The 21350-nt window shown below is 42.9% G+C and overlaps 1 protein-coding gene across 3 annotated transcripts in view; it reads left to right on the forward strand.

Annotated features, from left to right (window-relative positions):
• Positions 1–20659, forward strand: part of bmpr1bb (bone morphogenetic protein receptor, type IBb) — a 138227-nt gene extending 117568 nt beyond the window's left edge. For all 3 annotated transcript variants that reach the window (XM_060909264.1, XM_060909265.1, XM_060909266.1), the window contains exons 4-13: positions 6447–6606; positions 11555–11657; positions 11755–11857; positions 14665–14761; positions 16809–16947; positions 17357–17549; positions 17643–17940; positions 18989–19164; positions 19390–19520; positions 19960–20659. In XM_060909264.1, coding sequence (XP_060765247.1) covers positions 6447–6606; positions 11555–11657; positions 11755–11857; positions 14665–14761; positions 16809–16947; positions 17357–17549; positions 17643–17940; positions 18989–19164; positions 19390–19520; positions 19960–20085 — 1526 coding nt within the window. In that variant the 3' untranslated portion in view covers positions 20086–20659. The remainder of the gene's footprint in view (positions 1–6446; positions 6607–11554; positions 11658–11754; positions 11858–14664; positions 14762–16808; positions 16948–17356; positions 17550–17642; positions 17941–18988; positions 19165–19389; positions 19521–19959) is intronic.
• Positions 20660–21350: the final 691 nt, after the last annotated feature.

Below are 21350 nucleotides of genomic sequence, written 5' to 3' on the forward strand. Positions count from 1 at the left end.
ATAATGAGATGAGAACTCGGATCGGTGTTACTGTTAGCTATGCCGAAGTTCCTCATGTACTGTAGCTAGCCAATTAACGTTATTTAAAATCAATTAGCTAACATTATATGCGCCTGGGTACGTGTGTGGCCATTTTCTTCACTCTCCACAGAATTATTATGTTTTTCTTGAGTTGGATCAGATGTGCTACAGTGAGGAAAGTCTTGGTGTCCCACAAGACTGGATGGACTAAGAGACTATTAAAAGATTGATGCTTGGGGGTGGTTTTTTTTTTTTTTTTTTTGCATGCATGCATCTGAAACTCTCCCTTGTTGTGAACTCCCACAAATCCTTCAGCCATTGGTCATGGCCACTAGGGGATCCAGTCTCGCCATGAATACATTCGAGTCAGACAAATGTAAGCAAATGCGGAACAGATTAGTGGCTCTCTTCATTATCCCAGATGCCCACACCCATGAAAAGTCATAGCTGTGAGTAGTGAGAGGACGACAGTGGCCTGAGGTTGGAGCAGACAAGGAAGATGGATAAGAGCTCTCCGGGTTGGTCACGCCATCTCGGGATTTAGCCCCTGTTTGTTGGCGGCACGGCGAATGCTTTGAAGTGAATGGGGGGGGTTAAGGGGAGTAAGTGGGGGTTGGATGACGGATGGGTGATGGATAGATGCGTGATCCGGGGTGAAGCCGTTCAGGTCAGAACTCTTCAGAAGAATGAGATTTACTCTCAGCACCTGGAAAATCTGTCATCCATACTCACTTTTTCCAGATGATACAATTCACACATGCTATTCAATTTGGCAAGAATCACGGCTTTTAAAATCTATTTTTATCTCAAATATATGCAGTGTCTGTGTGTGCTTTTTGTTTTTATTTGAGACACGAACGTGGACTTATTAAACCAAAGCCTTTCGCAGGTTCTCAGTGATATGATCTGCCACATGTTGTCAGAAAGATTCATGCCCATGTTTCATTGATGTACTGCTGAGTTGTGTGCGTGTACCACATCAGTCTGTGTGTTTTTCTTTTGTGAGTTTGCGTGTCCCGGCTGTGCGTCAGGTTTCTGTCCAACCTTGCCTGGATGTCATCGCTGATCTCAGCAGGTTTTTTTTAGTTGTGTGTACGAGAGCGCAATGAGCTGATGGACAGATCGAAAGTGCTTTGGTGCTCTGAATATGAAACCTTGGCCTTGGGCGCAATCTGTCCACTATTCGTTGTGTTCTGCTGCTCATCAGTGTCTTTTCTCTGATCCTGGCTTCCTGGCTTGTTTTTCCTCAGGTTTCTGCCTTTTTGTTTGGTTTTCTTTCGAGCTATATGGTGGATTAACCTTCCTGTTCGACTTTACATTTATTTTCAAACTTGTAGTCTGTTTTATACGCATCGCCATTATTAGCAATCTAAGCAGCATTTATGGCAATAACACATGCTTAGGAATCCTCTTGAGGACAGGTGAGTGTAAGAGACGGTGGGAATGTGACGCACCATTTTAACCTCATTTTATTTCACAGCTGACAAAGACAAAGACTTTTAACGCTTTTATTTCACTTCAGGTGAAAGCGAGCCTTAATGTGATCTCGGTAATATGAAGTCTTTTATGTTTCAGACATAATTTGTCATGCTCGGAGGCAAAAGTTTCATTTTAAACAATGATTATTGGATAATCATACTTTCTCTTTTGGTGGAGTCTAGCGATACACTCAGGTAAGGCTGCACAATTAATCGAATTTAATCGAAAATCGCGATTTTGGCTGCCACAACTGCTGCATATCTGATGAAGCACTTTTTGACCAGTACTCCGCCAAACCATTAGGGGGCGAACCGACGCATGTAAGGTTTCATTACTCCGCCTAAATAAATAAGCAAGCAAGCCAAGTGCGCAGAGCTTCAGTGCAGCGGTATCCAGTGTTGCCAGATTGGGCGGTTTTAAGTGCATTTTGGCGGATTTGAACATATTTTGGGCTGGAAAACGTCAGCAGTGTCTGGCAACACTGGCGGTATCTTCTTCAAGGGGTGATAGCGTGAGAGTAGGTAACAGATTGAGCGTATTTAGCACTGGAGGCAATGTTGTGACCTGCCTTCGCTCATGTTTAAAGCCAGAGCATGTTGATAGGCTGCTCTTTCTAGCTAAAAACTTGTAGGCCTCAGTATAATTCTATGTAATTGTTGCAATTGAGTTTTCAGTTCCTTCATCCTTTGGTAATTTCTTGGATAAATTTCATTTATTTGTCATTTGGAAATCAGAATTTCTCTTTTAAATTTCATTCTGCACTGAAAGCTGTTCATATTGTTTGTTTGAATATAGTGAAATAAAATTTAAGTGATTTCCCTAACATCAAGAATAATCGTGATTAATAATCGTGATTACAGTTTTGATCAAGATAATCGTGATTATCATTTTTTCCATAATCGTGCAGCCCTACACTCAGGACCCTTTAAGTCCCCATGAAGACCCATTCAAAGACAGAGTGAAGTGCTTTACCCACTGAGCAACTTGAAAAGCTCATCAGTGTGCGCAAAGTTGTTTTGTGGTGGAAGTGGCGTTGCCTTGGTACGCTGATTAACCACAAGACTAATGGTACAGATCATCCTCCAGCCCTGAGGGACTGTGTGTGTGTGCGCGCAGAACGTGACCTCTCTCCTTTTCTCTCTCTCCTTTTTGCGCTCTCTCTCTCTCTCTCTCTCTCTCTCTCTGTCTCGCAGTAAGAGAAAGTCAAAGAGCATGAAGTATGATTCAGTTAATTTCCAAGGATTATGAACTAATTCAATAAGAGCAGAGACAATGAGGTCATATTTTTATCTTATTTTGAAAGAATCTGCAGGTCCAACACCTACATCAGAATGTGTTATCAATTATTTCGGTAAGGTTTTAAGCAATCTAATTTAATTCCAAAATTGAAGCATTTATGACACATGAGACCGAGTGAGTGATGGAGAGAAAGAGAGCGAAAAAGAGGGGCCCTCTGTTGAAGGGTGCTGGAGTAAAACAGTGGAGCCGAAGCCTTTGTGAGGCCCCTGCTGTGTTTACATCTTCTGAGGTCTTTAAAAGGCCTTCCTGACAGTGCGGGTGTTATTAATGGCTACACACTCAGCTCAGTTCCGGGCAGGCCTGCCTGTAGGGCTCGAAGTTTAACCACACCCTCTCTATGGCCCTTCCCTTTTCCCTTTTCCCTTTCCCCGGCCTCTGAACAGGGAACCAGGCCAGAGATCAGCACCTAACCTCATCTCCCATCCCAAACACCAGCAACGATCTATCACAAGCTAAGTAAAAGTAGAGAGGTGAGTTTACATGACGTGTGAAGGGGCTGCGTGGGTTCTTCATGGAGGAAAAGGAGAGAATAAACATCATGTTAAGGATGGAGATTTCTGTTGCTTTTAATGGCATCACACCAGGGGCACATTTTTTTTTTTTTTTTTTTAATTTATTTACCTACCAGTACTTGCACAGGATTCCTTTTCCTCTTGACCTTTTCTCTCAGAACTTTCAGCCCAACTAACCTTACTTGCCACTGATTGTACGCAGAGAAAGTTTTGTACGGTCTTTGTGGAAGCGTTCGCTCGCCTAGAAGATGCACGGACTTTCATCGCAACAGTCAAGATCGGCGCCATCTGGCCGTGTATCACCACGCCGCCTCCCATGTCAGCACGACACGGAGTGTTCTCTTTAAAGATACACACCAGCCATGTGGTGCCAGCGCCTGACTCATTTACAAATTACTCGCCCACTCTCAACACTAACAAGCTGTTCTGCCTAATGCACGCTCTGTGCACTGCAACTGTTGATATTACAGTGGGGAGGTTTTTTTTTTTTTTTTATAACTGTGTGATGAAGGTCTTTGAGATGGGCCATGAAAGCTGATTTACCTGGATGATCAGGGTTGCGTTCCCAAAAAGCCTCGCGTGCTGTTTGTTTGTAGTTTGGAGATATGCAGTACAGTCATAGCAAAACCAAATCACTGGTGAATTATGGATTTATAAAAGGAATAGCAAGCATAATGCGTGATATTTTTAACCAAAATGTATTGGTACTATTTATTTATTTATTATTTAAAGTCAAGGCGGCACGGTGGTGTAGTGGTTAGCGCTGTCGCCTCACAGCAAGAAGGTCCGGGTTCGAGCCCCGTGGCCGGCGAGGGCCTTTCTGTGCGGAGTTTGCATGTTCTCCCCGTGTCCGCGTGGGTTTCCTCCCTCCGGGTGCTCCGGTTTCCTCCACAGTCCAAAGACATGCAGGTTAGGTTAACTGGTGACTCTAAATTGAGCGTAGGTGTGAATGTGAGTGTGAATGGTTGTCTGTGTCTATGTGTCGGCCCTGTGATGACCTGGCGACTTGTCCAGGGTGTACCCCGCCTTTCGCCCGTAGTCAGCTGGGATAGGCTCCAGCTTGCCTGCGACCCTGTAGAACAGGATAAAGCGGCTAGAGATAATGAGATGAGATTTAAAGTCAAGCATTTTCTGCATGTAGTGGTTTCAAAAATATTGGTGCTACCATAATTGAGTGAAGGTTTATCGACAGACACGGAGATGCATGAAGATATGAAATCACATTTCAAGCTTTCTAAATTTGTGCTCTTCTCTTCAGACCACAGGTTTTTGCAAAACAGTAATGCTTATTATTGTTAGAGAAATTTGTGTTGATTTTCCTCTGGCCAATTTATAACCACCTTGCAGAGGCAACCGGGTTTTGGGCTAAAACGTGCCGTCTTTTGCTTACGTGTCTTCACACTTGTGAAACTTCGGAAATGTTATTATTACTCTTGTGCTGTTTAGCAGTATTTTTATACTGCCTTTGTATTTTATGTTAATTATGAAAACCATCTCGTCATGAAAGCGCTTGGTTTTCCACATGGTAATGAAAGGTTCAAAACTGTATACCGTATCTATACAATTAAAAAGGAAATGGTCAGAGTTCCTGGATGCAGAAAGCAATACAAAATATAATTAAAAAAAAAAAATTTCAAGCATTTTTTTTTTGCATTCATTTTTAATACTCCAAAGAGTTGTGAATAATTTTGCCATGGGAAATGGAAATAGTTTTACAAGTTGTTTGGCTGGAAAGCTTTAATTAGATTATTTCTGTAATTGTGTAATTTTTGTTTCCTGCATTAATTTTTGCCCTTTTGTTTAGAGAGTCCCAAGGTTGAGCATTGCTTTTGGGAAACCAAGGTTCTTACTTTTTTTTTTTTTTTTTTCCCTCCCCTTTCTTTTCTGTTATTCATTCAGACGACAGTATTTTGTCGTGTATGTCTCCCAGGATAAAGTAGTGGCAGTTCTGTTTGTGCACGGTATAATGGTGAAATAAACGACTGTGTCTGAGAGCTACTGAGAGGCAGTGGATCAATGTTGGCTTAGTTTCAGTCATGCTGTCTGATTTATGTCCTACAATAAGTGAGTGTGAATAGCAGTCTGGGTGTAAGCCTGTGGCCTGCAGTGACTCCTCACACACAGACACGTGAGGTCGATCTTTTGATCAATCGTCTACTACACGGTCATCGAACTAGGGTCCTCTGAGAGGTGTCGGACCACTTTGAGTCTATTTATATGCAAGATCTGTCAACAAACTCACCTAAAGAGCTGCACATTTGAGCTAATATATACAGGATTAGAAAATCTATTTCGCAATGTTATGTCTGCTCAGACGACTAGACATAATTATTGCCGCTCAGATTATTTTTCATGCTGTTTAACACCCTGATTCAGTTAAATATTTATCTTTGAAAACAACAGCTTTTTTTTGGGGGGTGATGGATTTGCACTGAAACGTTGACAGGTCACGTCTTTGCAAACAAAGTCTGTGGTTAGAAGTTCACGCACACGACATCCTAGTACAGCTCGTCACAAAGGTGATCATCCCTTTTTTTTTTTTTTTTTTTTTGGTCAGGGTATACTGGAGCTCTCCAGAGCCATCCAATACAGACAGCCGTAGAATTCCGAGTGTAATGTATACGAGCACAGCTTCTGCTTTCCTCTGTGGTCACTTCAGCCGTCTGTTATTCTAGCGCAGCCAAACTCCATTAGACTCTAGGTAGCACTCAGGCAACCCCATTTAAAATGCCCCACTGTATGGACGCGATCATTTGTATTCCCTGAAGCTGCAGTTATAAAAATGACTAACCATCGAATCTGTCTATTGAATAAATTGTCTGGAATTGTGGAATGTAGAGGTGCTATATAAAGTAGCACTTTAGAAAAGAAGCAGTCTACAGAGACGCGCACACACAGAGTTCATGTGGAGCACAAAAAGGCCTTTCTTCGTGATTGTGCGCTCTGATTTGGAGCAGGTACACAGAGCACAGGTCTGACTTTTATAAACCGTAGCACTGTCTGAGTTTTCTGCCACGACAAACACACATGAAATCCTAATTTACAGCGTGAACCCAACACACTAATTACCCTGATGTGATTTATCGATCTCGTTAGAGTTAACGCAAACGTCTGCCTTTCTTTTCCTCTCTGCAGCGAACGTGCTGGACACGATGTTGCTGAGGAATTCTGGGAAGGCGACGCTGGATAACCGAAAGGAGGACAGTAGGAGCTTGGTGCCTGTGGTTCCCGAAAGGACGCTGTGGTGCCACTGTTACCACCACTGTCCAGAGGACTCGGTCAACAACACCTGCAGGTTCGAAGCACACCTGTCCATTTCTCAATACAGTAGAGTTACTGTACCAACCTGCAGGTGTCAGGTTCGATCCCACAACACTCGCTGTTTTTTTTTTTTTTAAATATAATTACTACAAAATTATCAAGCATCCTTTCTCTTTCATATCCAGCAAAACTATTAGGCATATCTCAAGATGTGGAGAAGAAATTGGTGAAGTTAGCATATAATTCAGTTTATTGCGATCCTTCAGTAATAGGAAATACTAGATAAATTTGATTTAGACTCGAGACATTTTGCCTGCATTTTTTTTTTTTTGCAGTGCTCATGTAATACCAGAGAGCCTCAGTGATGTTTTGTCTGAAAGGCAAATGAAAGCCTGGAAACTTAAATTTTCTCTTTCTTTTTGGTGCAGAAATACAGAAGATACAAATGAATCATAGAAGACATCATCTGTATTTAATAAATTAAAGTGCATATCATGGGTAAATTCAGGAGCAAGATCCATACATGTCAACCTTTGGTCAATCAAACCTGTATAACCAACCTCCAAAATCCGTATTTCCCTTATAAAATCCGTATAAGATGCAAATTAAAATAATTTACCTAAAATTTGAATGATAATTAACAATGATGTATCCCAGTTACTTTTTATTCAATATTAATAACAATAAACCTTCAGAATGAATACAAAGCTCCAATGTTTGACAAAAACACCAAGTGTTATCAGCGTAGTTACGAAGGAAATACTTCGTTGTTTGGAGACAGGTTTCACCAAGCGGCTGTTATGCACGAGACTTCATATTAGCCACAAAGTCAGGAAAATCTGTTCGTAAAATTACGTTATAATGACCAAATACAATGAAAAGTATTTTTCCAGTCTCACCTGTGAAAGGTAATCCCATGTGATCTCGTTTGGACGGTAAACCTGTTGGTACAGTTAAACGCAGCACATGAATGAGGCATCTTTATTCTCAGAATCGCCACTTTGCCACATCCAATTTGGCGGCGAGGATGACGTATGATTCTATGCAGAAGGCGGCATCTATGTTTATGTGTATGACTTCCGGGTTGGCGGGATTCTCGCAATGCGGTGTGCGCATGATCAAAAGTGGAACGAAGTCTCGCTACCACAAGATAACGCGCGATTTCATAAGACTCTTTACTGGCTGTCGTGGGAATTGATTATAGCTCTAGATAAATATTGAAGTTTTTTTAAAGAATCCGTATAACTTTATTTATACGCCCGTATACTACGTTTATTGAATCAAATCCGTATAAAATACGGCCATTCCGTATAGGTTGACATGTATGAAGATCAATGTAATTCTCCTATTTTATATTAAACTTTGGTCAAATATCTCTCTCACATTCTGCATTCTCTGCAATTTTTTTACCTTGCGCAATACCAGAAAAATTCAGTTGAAATCAAACCATCTGAGGCGAATTGGTCCGACTCTGAAAAAATTTGGTGTTTGGATTTCCCGGCAAACACTGATTTTTGTGACGTCGCGTGCGGGACGCCTCCCTCTGAATCCTACGTCAGCGCTGGTTTGTTTATGAGAAAACGACCTGGTGGTTTTTTGCAAATTTCTTCAACGTTATCGCGTAATTATTAAAATGGTTAACAGATGTATCGTAGGAGGGTGTAGCAACACCAATCTTGATGGGATTAGTACTCATTGTTTTCCAAAAGACCGGACAATGAGAGAGAAACGGGAGTGCTTGGTCTACACAGGCTGTGCACTGAAACCGTACAAAGCTCTCGCAGCCTGCTGGCGCTTCCGCAGGTAACGTCACGAATCTGGCTCCAGACTCCCTTGGGATTTTTCCAGATGCGTTTTGTTATTTTATTTTTTTCTGCTGTAGACAGATGGCCTTGTGCAAAATTACCCTTCTGGATGAGTGTGTAAAGGGACATACTTTCATATTTAAAAAAAAAAAAAACCTGAAATTGGTCCAGAATATGCACTTTAAGGTGCCCAAAAATTTTAAGTAACTTCAGATACATGGGTCAGTTATGACTAGGGTTTTCAAAACAGCAAAAATTATGTCAAAAATATGTTTTAAAAGTGATTAGGAGAAAATCAGCCAAGTTAGTTGTGATTTTCTATAAAAGTGATCAAATGAAGGAGTTAACTCGCACCTTCAGCTGCACGTTTATACGTTTTTCGAGAAGGATTGTGCACTTTATTTAAATTCAAGCTCGTTTTCCACTTCTATCAGTATATCATTATTGTATCGGAAATACCCTTTTCATCTTTGACCTTTTATATGTGTTTCCTATTAAAACCCCACCTGGAACATCTGCATGCATCATTTTTAACCTGGCTGTTCAGTCTTGGGGTTCTAACTAGGCCTTTTCAGCGTTTCAGGCTGATACGCAATGTTTCCTCAGCGCTCCGCCTACAATATTGCCGACATGGCTGTAAAAGTTGCTACTACGCTAATAAAAAGACTTGTCAAGCTTAAAAATGTGATCTTTTGTTTAATTTTCTCTTGTTATCCCAACATGGTGGCAACGGCGTGCTGCCATGCGAATGTTCTACATTCGGACATACTCCACTCCCCGTCCACATAGCTGCCTGAGTAGCTCTGTGTGGAGATCATCACTGATCGTGCTAGTCCGATTTACCTCCTTCCTTATGCTACGGTATGTTCGCGGTAAAGTGCCATCCATGTTAAGCGCCATGCACATAATACTGTACGTGCCGGTCCCTGAGTTAAATCTGGATAGTCATTTATTGTAACTGAATGGCTGAAGCCATTCGCCGATGACGCAGCCATCGTGGGGTGTATCAGTGACGACAGAGAGGAGGAGTATAGGAGCCTGGTGAGGGACTTTGCCGTTTGGTGCAACAGGAACCATCTGCAGCTCAACACCTCAAAGACCAAGGAGCTGGTCATTGACTTTGGGAGGTCCAGACCAAGGTCACGACCAGTTCTGATCGAGGGAGTCGAGGTGGAGGCTGTGGATTTCTACAAGTACCTCGGGCTGTGGCTGGACAGCAAGCTGGACTGGACTTGCAGCACCAACCAATTGTACAGGAAGGGACAGAGCAGGCTGTACTTCCTGAGGAGGCTGCGGTCCTTTAACGTCTGCAGGAAACTCCTGTGGATGTTCTATCAGTCCGTGCTCGCCAGTGTCCTGTTTTACACCGTGGTGTGCTGGGGGGGGCAGCACATCCAAGAAGGACACATCCAGGCTGGACAAACTGATCAGGTGGGGCGGCTCTGTGGTCGGCATGAAGCTGGACTCTCTGGTGATGGTGAACATCATGGACGATGCCAGTCACCCTCTGCACACCGTCATCAGCAACCAGAGGAGCCTGTTCAGTGACAGAATGCTCCTTTGCAAGTGCAGGACGAACAGACTTAAAAGCTCTTTTGTCCCTCACGCCATCAGACTGTACAACTCCTCTCTGGGGGGGAGGAGGGGGAACAGGAGGACAGAGGACGGGAACGAGCAGTAGCCTAGCCTGACAAAGAGCAATACTGGACAATGTGCAATACCTCTCCTGCTGGACTTTTTTCATATATTTTTAATATATTTGAAAATGTAAATACTTTAATTTATTTATCTAGAAGTTTTCTAAATGCTACTGGAATTTTAATTTCCCTGAGGGAACCCTCCCAAAGGGATCAATAAGGTTCTATCTAATCCAGACCTGGGCATTTTCCGGCCCGCGGGCCGCATCGTAAGGTTAATTAGAAATTACAAAATAAACGTATTTTCTAATTTTACCTCATGCATGGACTGAATGTGCATTGCTTTTATTTTGAAGTTGTGTTCAACAAAAACGCAATGCGCGCGACATGAACATGACATGAAATCCCACAAAACCTAATACCGCTATAACTACTTCTGTAATTTGTCCAGACCAACCACAAACTTGTACGTCATCCTTCAAACGGTCCAGCCAATCACATAGTGTGATGTCACCAGCAGGCGCCGGAGCCCGAGCCGATCTGTAGATCTGATCCCTACACCGAATTGACTGATGATCATCTGTCAGCTGTGCTTCGCATCTCCACCTCAGACATTCAACCTGACTCTGATGCACTCGTTAAAGACCAACAGAGACTAGATTTCTCTCACTGAACAAATAAAAAACACCAAATGAGGTGATTAGACTAGAAATGTGGGCATCATTATTATAATATGATGTATCTTGTTTGATATTTGGAGTAGAAAGACAATATTGTGATGTCTTTATTGTGTTTTGGGGTGAATGTGACTGAAAAAAAAATGGTACAAACGTTCACATTTTGTTAACCATTGTTTTGGGAAATTTGATTGAATAAATGACATTTTTTGTAAGGCAACCTCGTTTTTTCCATACTCTTACCAGTCTTAGCAGCTTGTAAAAACAATGCTATTTATTGCTTTATATAAAGAAATACAATTAATATTATGCAGAATTTAGTTCAGCCTTATGGTCCGGCCCTCCACAAAATTTTCTGTTTCTCATGTGGCCCTATGGAAAAAAATAATTGCCCACCCCTGATCTAATCCAATCCAAGCTGAAAATAAAGCTGACACTTGGTGAACATCAACTGGTTGTTTTATTCTTATTCCATAAATCTGTCATGAATGTAGTTGAATATTAATTATCAAAGACAATCACAACAACTTTTGGCAAAAAAAAAAAAAAAAATCTCATTAATATTACCAAAAAAGAGTGACTTTCACGGAGGCCTGCAAGTGCCAGGAAATGCACTAGAATGCATCTCCGGCCATGTGAGCTTTTGGGGGCCTAGGGCGGCCCCTGAACCCCTGGCCGTTATGACTGGTGCCACTACGCTGATGCTTTGGTCTAGTTAGAACCCTGCGGGCTGGCTATTACATTTCATCCATGATCATCAGGGTTTCTGGGCCGCGCACACATTTCAATAACTCAGATCAGTTCTGGTGTTTTGAAACTGGTGATGACGCTGTCAATGGTGTTAACTGCGCTAACGTTTACAGAACTGATGGCTACTGCTTCACCATGGTGGAGGAGGAAGAGGGCGGCCCCCCGACACTCACCTCGGGCTGTTTGGGATTGGTGGGCTCTGAATTTCAGTGCAGGGTGAGGAAGCGCTTTAGGAATTTTTATTCTAGCGCTTAGTCCAGAATTGATTTTTGCGTTGCGTTCCTTTATAAAATGAATCAATTTTGTTCTGCAGGATACAGGGAACTCTCGTTTGAGAAGGGCGCTGGAGTGCTGTACTGACCAGGACTACTGCAACAGAGACCTCCACCCAACCCTGCCTCCAATTAACACCCCTAGTAAGGTTCCATAAAATACTGTAACACAGTCACAGCCGTAATCAGACCACCTAAGTTCAAATGGCACCCCGAGTCCTGCAGTTCTATTCAGTGCACTTTGGTGGTGTTGTTGAGATGCAGGTGAACGCTCGAGGGCACAAGGCTGTAAAACTGAGCATTTGGGACGGTACATCATTCCACATCATTCACAAAGGATTGTCAGTTAACACCACCAGCGGCAAAGTCATAAACTCACACTGTGGATTGTATTGTGATCAACTGTAGTTGATGACACGGTTGTAATTTTCCACTCAGAGAAGCAGTCTTTCTTGAGAATAAGTTAAATAAAAGAGAAAACATTTTAAGAATATTTTAACAATATTCTCTTCCTTATACAGTAGCTGGCTTTAATATTGTTGTAGTTGCCATGTTGGTTCGAGCTAATAATCTCATCTCATTATCTGTAGCCGCTTTATCCTGTTCTACAGGGTCGCAGGCAAGCTGGAGCCTATCCCAGCTGACTACGGGCGAAAGGCGGGGTACACCCTGGACAAGTCGCCAGGTCATCACAGGGCTGACACATAGACACAGACAACCATTCACACTCACATTCACACCTACGCTCAATTTAGAGTCACCAGTTAACCTAACCTGCATGTCTTTGGACTGTGGGGGAAACCGGAGCACCCGGAGGAAACCCACGCAGACACGGGGAGAACATGCAAACTCCGCACAGAAAGGCCCTCGCCGGCCACGGGGCTCGAACCCGGACATTCTTGCTGTGAGGCGACAGCGCTAACCACTACACCACCCTAGCTAATAATTATTAGCTATAATTTTTTTTTTTTTGTAATTGTAAAGTGACCTTAGGTGTGACAAAGGCGCTATACAAGTTGAACTTTATTATTATTATAAGGGTGGCACGGTGGTGTAGTGGTTAGCGCTGTCGCCTCACAGCAAGAAGGTCTGGGTTCGAGCCCTGTGACCGGCGAGGGCCTTTCTGTGCGGAGTTTGCATGTTCTCCCCGTGTCCGCGTGGGTTTCCTCCGGGTGCTCCGGTTTCCCCCACAGTCCAAAGACATGCAGGTTAGGTTAACTGGTGACTCTAAATTGAGCGTAGGTGTGAATGTGAGTGTGAATGGTTGTCTGTGTCTATGTGTCAGCCCTGTGATGACCTGGCGACTTGTCCAGGGTGTACCCCGCCTTTCGCCCGTAGTCAGCTGGGATAGGCTCCAGCTTGCCTGCGACCCTGTAGAACAGGATAAAGCGGCTACAGATAATGAGATGAGATTATTATTATTATTATTATTATTATTATCAGACCGCAATATCGGGAACGTGATAAGCTTATTAAGGGCATATTATAGAGCAGCCTTTCTCAACCGTCTGGCTTCATTAGGGGTGCCGTCAAAAAATTATATATTCTAACATTGAAATAAATAAAATGAATTAAAATTCAAAAAAATGATAGTTACACTAATGCAGATCATCGCCGCCTCATGCATCATCAAAATTTGTCTCATGGCCCCCTTTCCCATGTCACAACGTCACTGCCGGGGTCAGCGTGACTGCGTATATTTTATATGGGGGTGCCTTGAGAATTTGCATACTTCTGAAGGGTGCCGTGACTGGAAAAAAAAAGGTTGAGAAACGCTGTTATAGAGGACGTCTTAAGCACCCTTTGAGCCCCACAATAAGAAATAGGACACCTGTAGCTTTGTGGATCTCAGAAGCACATGCAAATATGGACCACAAGACCGCAAGTGCACCATTTGGGATAGAGAGAGAAACACAACAATTAAGATAACATCTTGCCAAGCTCATCAAAAGCTGTACTTCTCTTGTTACATATGCGATTTGAAATTGTATTGAGGAATACAACAATTTCAGAGTAACAGACATATCTACACTATTATGTTCCTACACACACACACACACCAACCGAGACACTGAAACCTGTTCCCGTCCGTCAGTGACTCTGAACGCTGATGTCCTGTTCCTGCCTGATGGTTTGTGACAGGTTAAACTGTTACAAACCACACATTTTAGGCCGTGATGAGTGGAGTGCGTGGTGGGAGGGGTGGCAGATGAACCAGAGTCGTTCGTCTTTGCTTGTTCTTTCACTCCGTAATGAAAAGGACAGCTAGGCTCCAGGGAGCGCTTGGGTTTCCAACCTCAGCACCAAACAGCTATCTGTCCATCTATCACACTGCGAGACATCCCGGCTCTCACATTCTGACTGTGTGTGTACAGGAGGGGTGGATGAGCGGGTGGGTGGGTGGGTGGCTGGCTGGCTGGCTAGCTGTGTGTACAAGAGAACAAGGGTGCACTATTTCTGTAATGATGACACTGGAGACATGGGGACAAATTAATCAGCGTTAGAAGGACCATTTCCTTACTGAGATAAAGGAGAAGGAGCTTCTCCACCATGTACGCAGATGACTGGTGCAGAGATATGCGTCAATGTGTTTGTGTATGAGTTGAGAGTGCGTGTATTTGTGTGTGTGTGTGTGTGTGTGGATGAGGTCCACTTGCACCCCTGACGGTCAGGAGCTTGGCGGTAAGGCTAGAATCCCAGAGAGCAGAACCTTGGGGCTTCAGTGGTGTCGTCAGGTAGAAACCTGATCACACTGCTGCAGGAAGGGGATGTGATCGATCACGACTCAGTTTCCAATCCACACGTTCTGCACAAGCGTGCATGCACGCACACACACACGCGCATGCACGCACGAAACTGAGCTCTTGTGTAAGAATAGAATACAATAATGAAGTCGGCATGAATGTCTAGAGTGACTAAAAAGCTTTTTTACCCCCCTGACTCCTCCGCAGACTATGTGGACAACAGCATCCACCAGATGGCTCTGTTCATCTCTGTAGCAGTGTGCAGCATTATCCTCATCTTTATCATTGTCTTCTGTTACTTCAGGTAAAGTCCCATCAAAAGTTAAAAGGAGAAAGACATTGTGCTTACAGCCATTGAATGCATCACAAACTCTTGTACAATACACTGCCAGTCAAATGGCTTTAATGCCTGGGCTTCCGTTTAAATATGGAAAAAAATATTTATTAAATTATGCCCACTTACCAGTCCTAATTGAGCTCTAAATGAGTGCTTTATTAAAGGCTTGGAAGTTAGATAAATACTGATTAAAAAGTGCCAAGATGTTATCTGCTACATGTGTATAATTAGTGATCGATCAAGCATTTCCAGCTTATTTATGACCCATTTGAGAGTATATAAAATGAGTCCATGACACATTCAACCAATAAAGTAGCGAGTGTAAACGTATATTTTTTTGGACTGGCACATGCAAATATTTTAAGGCCCACTTTACACGGGGACGGTCTGAAACAAAAACGCAAAAGTCCGTTTCCGTTCTCACTTTTTTCCGCGTCTACACGACCGTTTTCAAGGAGGAAATCTGCGTCTATACGGTGACGCATAAATGTGTGGAATCCAATTGGATGTGCATGCCAGGCGGCTAGGTGGTGCTGTGAAAGACCTCCGCTATGTCTGCACGCATGCGCAACGTCTTCCGTCTTGTCTGATCTGCACATCTGCGCCGCGAAAACTTTGACTACTCTGGCTATGGTAAGTAAGAAAGTAAGTAAAAAAAGTAAGAGCATACTATACCCGCCTCTGTTCATTAACGGTATATGTGCAGTTCTTTTAAGTTCGTTTCTTAAGACACATATTTTTAAGTATGTTACCTCGCTTGTTGACAGTTTCGGCGAACACTTCCGCCTTCTTCAAAACAGTCCTGGACTGTTTTGAAGAAGGCGGAAGTGTTCGCCGAAACTGTCAACAAGCGAGGTAACATACTTAAAAATACGTGTCTTAAGAAACGAACTTAAAAGAATAGTTATAATTATCAGACATAATGAATTTTCACTACATAGGTATATGTGCAGATTCGGTATAGATGTTCGAAGGACTCCTGGACGTTTATTAAAGGTCCGTTGGATCGATGTAATCAGACATGCTCTTACTTTTTTACTTACTTTCTTACTTCCCGGGCTGGCATGTACAGTATATGACATGTATGACGTAAACGCGTACCCGACGTGAGCAGATCCGAGCAGAGTTTCGCGTATTGGGTAGTTTAGATGGATATGCAACGGGGGCTGTTTTTAACTTATCCACTCTGTACGGCGTTTTCAATTTTTTCCATTTTTCAACCTCGGAAACGCCGTCCCCGTGTAGACGAAAGGCACTTCCGATAAAATATTTAGTCGTTTTTACCCGACAGCGTCCTCGTGTAAACAGGCCCTAAAATAACAGCGCATTTGAAACATTTATGAAGATGATCAAATCACAAGCCATAACACACACACACACTACTGTTCAAAAGTTTGGGGTCACCCAGACAATTTTCTTTTTTCCATGAAAAGTCACACTTTTATTTCCCACCATAAGTTGTAAAATGAATAGAAAATATAGTCGAGCCATTTTTCTGGCCATTTTGAGCATTTAATCGACCCCACAAATGTGATGCTCCAGAAACTCAATCTGCTCAAAGGAAGGTCAGTTTTATAGCTTCTCTAAAGAGCTCAACTGTTTTCAGCTGTGCTAACATGATTGTACAAGGGTTTTCTAATCATCCATTAGCCTTCTGAGGCAATGAGCAAACACATTGTACCATTAGAACACTGGAGTGAGAGTTGCTGGAAATGGGCCTCTATACACCTATGGAGATATTGCACCAAAAACCAGACATTTGCAGCTAGAATAGTCATTTAGCACATTAGCAATGTATAGAGTGGATTTCTGATGAGTTTAAAGTGATCTTCATTGAAAAGAACAGTGCTTTTCTTTCAAAAATAAGGACATTTCAAAGTGACCCCAAACTTTTGAACGGTAGTGTACATTTAAACCGTCATTAATACTCATTAAATACTGGTAATAAAAGTAAAACAGACATGAAATCTCAAGGACAGTGTGTGTGTGTGTATGTGCGCGCTCTGTAATCTAGGTACAAGCGTCAGGAGTTGAGGCCACGGTATACTATTGGTCTGGAGCAGGACGAGACGTACATCCCTCCAGGAGAGTCCCTGAAGGACCTGATCGAGCAGTCCCAGAGTTCTGGCAGTGGCTCAGGACTCCCTCTGCTGGTAAGAGACACAAACTGCAAATGAATGCAGCGACCCATTGTGTAGTCAGGCTTCTCTGTCCACTCACACGCCTTGAACAATACGCCAGTAGTCCATATATCTTCTACAGAAGCCTGAAAAAGTTACGCTTCTATTGTACAAATCTACACGATATCACACAACCTGCCAGCTGAAAATCTGTAAAAGAAGAATGTATGTGCTAATTTGGAGCTATGCAAGGCCAGATAAATGCATTCTTGTAGTGTTTCACCATTATATATTTGGAAGACTGCACTATAAGGCTGTCATACCATTCCACTGCAATTTTGAGCACGATAAAAACCTGTGCCATGTTACCGAAGATCTGAGCTGCTAATTGAGTTTAATCCACTGATCAACTGTAAGACTCGGCCTGTTCTCGGCTTTGCAGGTGCAGCGCACCATAGCTAAGCAGATCCAGATGGTGAAGCAGATCGGAAAGGGGCGCTACGGGGAGGTGTGGATGGGCCGCTGGAGAGGCGAGAGGGTGGCTGTCAAGGTGTTCTTCACCACTGAGGAGGCCAGCTGGTTCAGAGAAACCGAGATTTACCAGACTGTCCTCATGAGGCACGAGAATATACTAGGTAGAGTATATCACACAGAGATGTGTTTGTTGAGCTTGTTTGATAGAGATCATACGGAGATAGCATATTAAATCCTGTATCTCTGTTCCTTAGGCTTCATCGCAGCAGACATCAAGGGAACAGGTTCATGGACGCAGCTCTACCTGATCACGGACTACCATGAGAGTGGCTCTCTTTACGACTACCTCAAATCCACCACGCTGGATACACGGGCACTGCTGCGCCTGGCGTACTCGGCCGTCTCAGGGCTCTGCCACCTGCACACTGAGATCTTTGGCACACAGGGCAAGCCAGCCATCGCCCACCGTGACCTCAAGAGTAAGAACATTCTGGTGAAGAAGAACGGCACGTGCTGCATCGCTGACCTCGGCCTAGCCGTCAAGTTCATCAGGTACACGACTTCAAGGAAAATCAGAGTTAGAGTCGACGGGACAGTGAAGAAACACATTACTTCACCATGAGGAAATTTGTGAAAGGGGAAAAAAAACGCCAAGGGCAGTGGCAGTAGAGCGCAGCTATAATTTCCATGAGTCATTTTTCAGTCATTTTCATAACTCTAAATGTCTAAATGATCTAAATGTCCTTCGAGCTGCCCCCCCACCCCCACCCCAACTATAGTACAGGTATGCAAATATTACTCAAAGTAAATTATTTTTTTTTTAAACCAAAGATGCAAGATACCAAAATCATTTTAGCTCAAAAGTACATCCAGTTCTTCAGCCGTGTTGATGAGACACAGTATGACTTTCTAAGAAAAAAAAAAAGTTTACAAAGTGTCTGAAAGCCTCGACATAATCGCGGAAGGCATGTTGTAAAACAGGAATGACTTTTTTTTTTCTCTTCCCCTCCTTACTACAGTTTGGAATGATTTTACTTTCTAGTCTCTGTTCTGTTCTGCAGATGAAAATGTTCCACTTTAAACTTAATCTATAAACAGGCTATCTCTGCTATTTTACAAAAACTATTTGTTTAAAAATGAGATCATTTAAGGCGGCACGGTGGTGTACTAGTGGTTAGCGCTGTCGCCTCACAGCAAGAAGGTCCGGGTTCGAGCCCCGTTTCCGGCGAGGGCCTTTCTGTGCGGAGTTTGCATGTTCTCCCCGTGTCCGCATGGGTTTCCTCCCTCCGGGTGCTCCGGTTTCCTCCACAGTCCAAAGACATGCAGGTTAGGTTAACTGGTGACTCTAAATTGACCGTAGGTTTGAATGTGAGTGTGAATGGTTGTCTGTGTCTATGTGTCAGCCCTGTGATGACCTGGCGACTTGTCCAGGGTGTACCCCGCCTTTCACCCGTAGTCAGCTGGGATAGGCTCAGCTCGCCTGCGACCCTGTAGAACAGGATAAAGCGGCTAGAGATAATGAGATGAGATGAGATATATTGTTTGGCAAAACATTTATCCTGTTCCTTCAGTCTAATACTCGTTTCCTCTGTTTTCACAGTGACACCAATGAGGTGGATATTCCTCCAAACACACGAGTGGGCACCAAGCGCTACATGCCGCCAGAGGTACTGGACGAAACCCTGAACCGCAACCACTTTCAGTCCTACATCATGGCCGACATGTACAGCTTTGGCCTGATCCTGTGGGAAATCGCCAGGAGATGTGTGTCAGGAGGTATGTAATATGTAATTGCATAGAATGAACATTGCAAATATTCCAATGATGATTTCTTCACTAATGTCATAATAATAATCTAAAATATTATTATGTAGAAACTTTTAGGCTGTAGCGTCTAGACCCAGGTGAACGTGGTGTATATATAAGAAACATACTGTACACAACCTATATTTTGTTCATCTGCCCCAGTGTTAATTTGACATAATTGTGTGTTTTGTATAGGAATTGTTGAGGAATATCAGTTGCCTTACCATGACCAGGTACCCACAGACCCGTCCTATGAGGATATGAGAGAAGTGGTGTGTATAAAGAGACAGCGGCCCTCTTTTGCCAACCGCTGGACCAGCGATGAGGTACGTGTTATACAAGCAACATCCCTCTCCTCTCCTCTCCTCTCCTCTCCTTAATTATCCTTTATTATAATGAAGTGAATTATAGCCTTACATTATGTGTGGGGATTAAATGAAGCCCACAAGCAGGCTTACGGGTTTTTTATTGTTTGTTTGTTTGTTTTTTTTTAAGCTCTGGGTCATTAGTGTTTGTATTTGTATCATTTGTGCAGTCGCATAGGATCTTAAAATCAATTAATTTGATATGTGTCAAAGATTGATGTGTACATTATATTAATATCTATGTTTGTCTCGAACCTACTCCGGCATACCTCTACTACACAGATGTGCATGAAACAGCAGGTGTGCAAGAGAGATTAATTATTAAACAGTCAAAATGAGGCATTGAAATGTTTATTTGGTGTGTGTGTGTGTGTGTGTGTGTGTGTGTGTGTGTGTGTAGTGCCTGAGGCAGATGGGCAAGCTGATGAGTGAATGCTGGGCGCACAACCCAGGCTCCCGCCTCACCGCCCTCAGGGTAAAGAAAACTCTGGCCAAAATGTCAGAGTCACAGGACATTAAACTGTGAGGGACGCTCAGACTGCGCCAACAGACTCCGAGAGAGGCGGCGGAGGTAGACAGCCATCCCACACCTCTCCGCTCCAAGCCGAGCGACAGGCCCTCAGCGGCACCATTCTGCTTTCTGTGAAAGCTCCTAGCCAGCAGAGCACAGGACAGGTTGGGCCCCCTGCTGGTGCACACCAGAGAGAGCCTCCTCACAGGACAGAGGGGGCAGGGAGCACCGGCCATCGCGCCATCACCTACAGCCTTTTATTTAATGTCACACCATTCTGCTATGGTTCTGTTGGCCGCCTTTTTTTTTTTTTTTTTTAATTTTATTTAATGCTGTTTTATCATTTTCAATGAAAGGTAAGATATGCTTCAATGGAAAAAGGTTGAAAAAAGTGCATAAAATAATTTCCTCTATTCTTTTAATGTTAACAAAAGGGGTACGGCAGATAGCATATCACAGTACTTGAAAATGTTTTATATATATGTGTGTATTACTGTGCAAAAGTCTTAGGCCCCCTGTTTTTTTTTTTTTCTCCATACAAACTTTGTTATAGATTTCTATTTTATGACCAACATTATCGAGTCAGTACAAAAACATTTTATAGTTCCAAATATTCGTTTTGGGTTGTTTTTTTCCCCCCAGCACAAAATTAAATGTTACGGGGGGGGAAAAAACCCATTTGTATCTGAGCAGCATATCGCATAAGAGACCACTTTTCAGATTAAAAAATAAAACATAATGAAGGGTTTGGTGCAGAATTAAGAAGCGAGTGCGACAGTCAAAGTGTCCAGAAGAACTGTGGCTGGTTCTTTAAGATGCTCAGTAAAACCTACAGATCATTTCCGCATAAAACTGCACTCATTGGACCTGAGACTACTATTTTTTTTTTTAAACAAAGGGTCGTCTCACCAAATATTGACTTTCTTTCGTTTATTATAGCTTACTGATTACTGTTTATAGTATTTTTTAAAAATGTTGAAACATTTTAATGTCATTATTTTTAAGCCATTTTTGGTCTACAGCATTTCTCTATATGTGCCCAAATCCAGAATCCAGGGACACATGTCCGCCCGGGGGCATTTTGAGTTATTGACAGATTCAGAAAGTAGAGTTTCTAAGCTTTCCAATGATGCCTTCCATGTGGAGATCTGACAATATTTGAAGAATGTGTGGCCTTTTGAAAGTGCATACTTCTTAAAACAGAAAAGGGAGAAAATCGCCCTCAAAGTTTTCCATCTCAGCTACTCTGGGTGCAGGGCGGGCACATAATGGTGCTCATC

The sequence above is a fragment of the Neoarius graeffei genome, chromosome 25 (assembly GCF_027579695.1).
Source record: "Neoarius graeffei isolate fNeoGra1 chromosome 25, fNeoGra1.pri, whole genome shotgun sequence".
NCBI classification, from domain to species: domain Eukaryota; kingdom Metazoa; phylum Chordata; class Actinopteri; order Siluriformes; family Ariidae; genus Neoarius; species Neoarius graeffei.